Source organism: Trachemys scripta, unplaced genomic scaffold (genome assembly GCF_013100865.1).
Source record: "Trachemys scripta elegans isolate TJP31775 unplaced genomic scaffold, CAS_Tse_1.0 scaffold_135, whole genome shotgun sequence".
NCBI lineage: Eukaryota > Metazoa > Chordata > Testudines > Emydidae > Trachemys > Trachemys scripta.
In genome coordinates this window covers 17,714-21,423 of record NW_023260506.1, presented here as the reverse complement: position 1 = coordinate 21,423, position 3,710 = coordinate 17,714, and the positions used below count along the sequence as shown (strand labels likewise).

At 64.7% G+C, this 3,710-nt stretch overlaps 1 protein-coding gene across 1 annotated transcript in view; it reads right to left on the bottom strand.

Annotated features, from left to right (window-relative positions):
• Positions 1 to 2,067: 2,067 nt before the first annotated feature.
• LOC117870291 (syntaxin-binding protein 2-like) overlaps positions 2,068 to 3,710 on the bottom strand; it is a gene marked incomplete at its 5' end in the record, with an annotated part of 18,806 nt that continues 17,163 nt past the window's right edge. The window contains 2 exon segments of the mRNA XM_034757388.1: positions 2,068 to 2,825; positions 3,387 to 3,544. Of these exon segments, the coding sequence (XP_034613279.1) occupies positions 2,746 to 2,825; positions 3,387 to 3,544 (238 nt within the window).

Here is a 3,710-nt window from a genome sequence, read left to right as displayed (position 1 = left end):
TCTGTAACAACACACTCCCTCTCCCCTCACCTCATTAAACCAGTAACACCCAGGGAAACTGAGTCCCACCCGCTCCGCATGCAAACCATTGAAACCCCACCGAAAACAAGAAAACAAACAAGAAAATCCCCCACATCGTCACAAGCAGTGCTGCCCTCCGCCCCACACTGGCCTGGCTGGGACACTGCAGGTCTGGCGGGGGGGGGAGGGGTCATAGGCAACCAGAGCCACTCAGTGACTCTGTGCATCACCAAAATCTCCCGGAACCTGGGTAAGGCGGGTTTGGTCCTTGGCACAGCACAGCTCACAGGCCTCAAGCCTCCCTCCCACCTCGTGGGGTGCATGACCATGTGTGGCTGGCTGAGTGCCCCCTGGGCACCAAGGGAGCAGGGGATGGGCTGGGAGAGGGCAGGAGGGGCCATGGCCCTTGAGCAGGTTGAGAGGAGAAGTTAGACAACCCCCAACCCTCATGAGTGATGGGTCTGATCCCCCACCACGGTCACCCTGGTCTGGGCCCTGATCCCCCACCCCCATACTCCTCCGGGACCTGGGGCAGGTCCTTGACCTGGCAGTGGTCTCTCACTGTCTCCAGCTGGTGGGGGGTGGGGTTGCTGATGGCGCTAACCCCTGTGCCCAGTGACTACAGAGGCAGGGTGAGTCTCCGAGCTGAGCCCGGGGAGCAGGCTGCGGGAAGGGTAGGAGACTGGGGCTCTCACAGCCCCTCCTTGTCTCCTTTCACCCTCCAATGGGGGGGGCGGGTTGGGGGACACTGACACTGCACCCCCAGCTGCTGGCAGAGGCTAGAGGGTGCCAGAGGGGAGGCCTGGCTGGCGGGACGAGCCTACAGCAGCTGCTCACACAATGCAGGTGCCAGCGCAGGAACAGGGCCCCAAGGGCTGGGGGCCAGCAGCAGCCAGGGTAGCGGGACCCTGGGACAGCTCTAGGCACAAGAGCATGGAGGAGGTGGGGGTTGGGGCAAAGGCCAGGCCCTAAAGGGGGAGCAAGGAGGCAGGTGTTCTGTCCCAGATCTGAGTGGGAAGCGGGGGCTAGTGGTTAGAGCAGAGGCTGGGATGCAGAGGGCTGGGTTCCAGCGCTGATTCTGGGAGGGGCAGGGGCTGGGTGGGTATAGTTCCCTGTGGGAGCCAGCCTGGGGACTGGGCCCTGGTGCTCGCTCAGTGCCTGCCCCAACCCCACACTTGATGGGGACCCTATAGCTGGCTTGGGGGGACTCCTGGGGCTCCCTCCTGGTCCCTCTGGCACACGGACCAGAGAGGCAGAACAAGGGAGTGTGGGCAGCGGGACACGGGGAATTGTGTAGGTTCTGGGCACGGTAAGGTGAGCCACTACTGCACCAGCGGGGGCGTCCACAGGCCAGAGCAGAGCTGCCCCCAGGCCCTGGTCCAACACTCCAGCTACTGCGGAAGGTTGGGAGGGGGCAGGGCTGGCCGGGTGACTCGGAGCCAGGGACCTGGAGCAGGGCCAGAGGGGGAGCTGGGGCGATACCACTCCCTGGCACCCTGGGCCCTCAGCCACACACCCCGCCCCATCCCCTCCCTTCCCCTTCCCCGCCTGTGAACAGCAGCAAAGGCCTCGGCCAGCCTTTGGCATCGCACTTCATTGGCCCAGGAACAAGCCCAGTAGGGCAGGAGCAGGGGGTAGGGCCAGCACTAACTGTGATAATGTTTGGGGGATGGACACAGACAGAGTCCTCTTTACCACCCTGGGAGGTCACTCCCAGTAAATGAGGTCACTGCCTTTACCTGGGGTCACTCCTGCCAGAGCTTGCCCCAGCACAGCCCGGTTGGCGGGCAAGAGGGAGGGGACCTCTAGGGCCCGTGGGATGCAGGGGGTGAGACTTGGCTCAGGGCTTGGTCAGACCCAAGGGGGCTGGAGCTGGCTGCCTCAGCTGGGGCTCCAGGTGCCCAGGGGGTGGCTCTGATACCCAGGGAAAGGCACTGGGGAGGTGTCTGCCACTGGGCAGGGGCATTTGATCCAGGCCCATCGGGGCAGTAAACCCGTCCTGCGGGGTCCTAGATGCAGCCTGGCTCTGCCCTGCTGCTGCTGCCCAACCCTGGACACGCCTCCTATGCAGTCCTGGCTCCACTCCCACTTACTTGGGCACTCTGACTGCAACTCCTCCTAGGACCCCTCCCCCCTTCTGGAGCCGAGGTCCCCACTGGGGGACAGGGTCGAGAGGCCAGGGTGCCAGGCTGTGCTGGGAGGGGTGCAGGGAGCCAGGGCTGGGCCAGCACCCCAAGGCGGTGAAGGGAGATGATATGGGGGCAGAAGGGGGGTTCTCTTTAACCCTTTGCAGACTGGACAGACACAGCCTGGGGCTCAGTGGCTGGATCACATCCCCCCCCAAAGCCAGTCGCTGGTAGCAGCCTCTGTGCGCCCCCCCATCGCTGGCAGAGGGGTGATAGGAGGGGGAGGGGCTGTGCTTTGGGTCCTAGGCAGGGGAGGTAGGAATGGCTGAGGCTGTAGATAACGGAGTCTGACTCTTCCCCTATCCCATCCGTGGGGCGGTGGCCATGGGGCACAGAGGGCCACAACCCTAGACGGGAGCCTGGCCTGCCCCCTGCCTAACAGCCAGGGAGCCTCGGGGTCCCGTCCCCTCTCCCGTCCCTCCCCAAGAACTGACAGCGCTGCCAAGAGTAGCGGGGAAGGTGCTTTATTTCAAAGAGCAGGTGGCTCTGGGGGCAGCGAGCTGTGGGGGGCAGAGTCTCTGCGGGGAGGGGGCTGCTTCTAGACCTCCTCAGGGGCCTCCTGGTCGAGGGTTTGGACGTCATCCAGGAAGCTCTTAGGGGTTAGGATGTGACTGGAACCTGGAGGGGAGGAGGGGGAGAGAAGAGATTGGCAGCGGTGGGCACAGTGGGGCGGGCATGAGGCTGGCATCACCATCTCCCCCATTCTTGCAGCTGGACCCTGCTCTAGTGCAGGGGGGGGAGGGGCTGTCTCCTGCCCCCCACAGCCTGGCACCGCACCCCTCCTGCCGCTGTACCCTGCACGGCCAGGCAAGAATCCATGCGCTGACTGTGTTCCTCACCCTTGGGTCTTAGAGGGGTGTGTGCAGGGGGTGAGCCATATCCCTATGGGTGTTACTGGGGGTGTCTGACTGGACCCCCACACATGGTCCCTGGGCAAGGAGAGGCCTGGGGAGCCAGGGACTAGGAGATCAGGTGTCTAGATACAGGCCATGCGTGGCTGAGGCAGGTGGGGCAAGCGCATGTGTTTCCAGGCCCCCGGGTGCGGGAGGACACAGGGTGGCAGGGGCGCCCTGTGGGTGCTAGTCAGGCAGTTCTAGGGTCTCCCCCTCCCAGGGGGTCCCAACTGTCCCTGACCTGGGCATTCCAGCCGCCTCTCCCCCCAGGACTCGCCCCACTCACCGATCACCACCTCCCACTCGCCCTCGGTGGCCCGGGTCACTTCATAGGTGCAGCGCATCTCAGACATGGACACCCCACCCAGCACGTAGATGAAGAGGCGTGGGCCCGTCCAGTACTCGGCCGCTGGCTTGTTCTTGTGCCAATGCCCGAAGCGGGCACTGAGGAGAGAGAGGGGCAGTGTGGATACCAGGGGCTCGATGAGGAAATGCCAGGTGGAGGGGTGGGCACTGCCTGAAGCGGGGGCTGGGGGGAGAGAGGGGCAGTGTGGATACCAGGGACTTGCTGAGGGAATGCCAGACGGGGGGGGGGGGGGGGGGGGGGGGC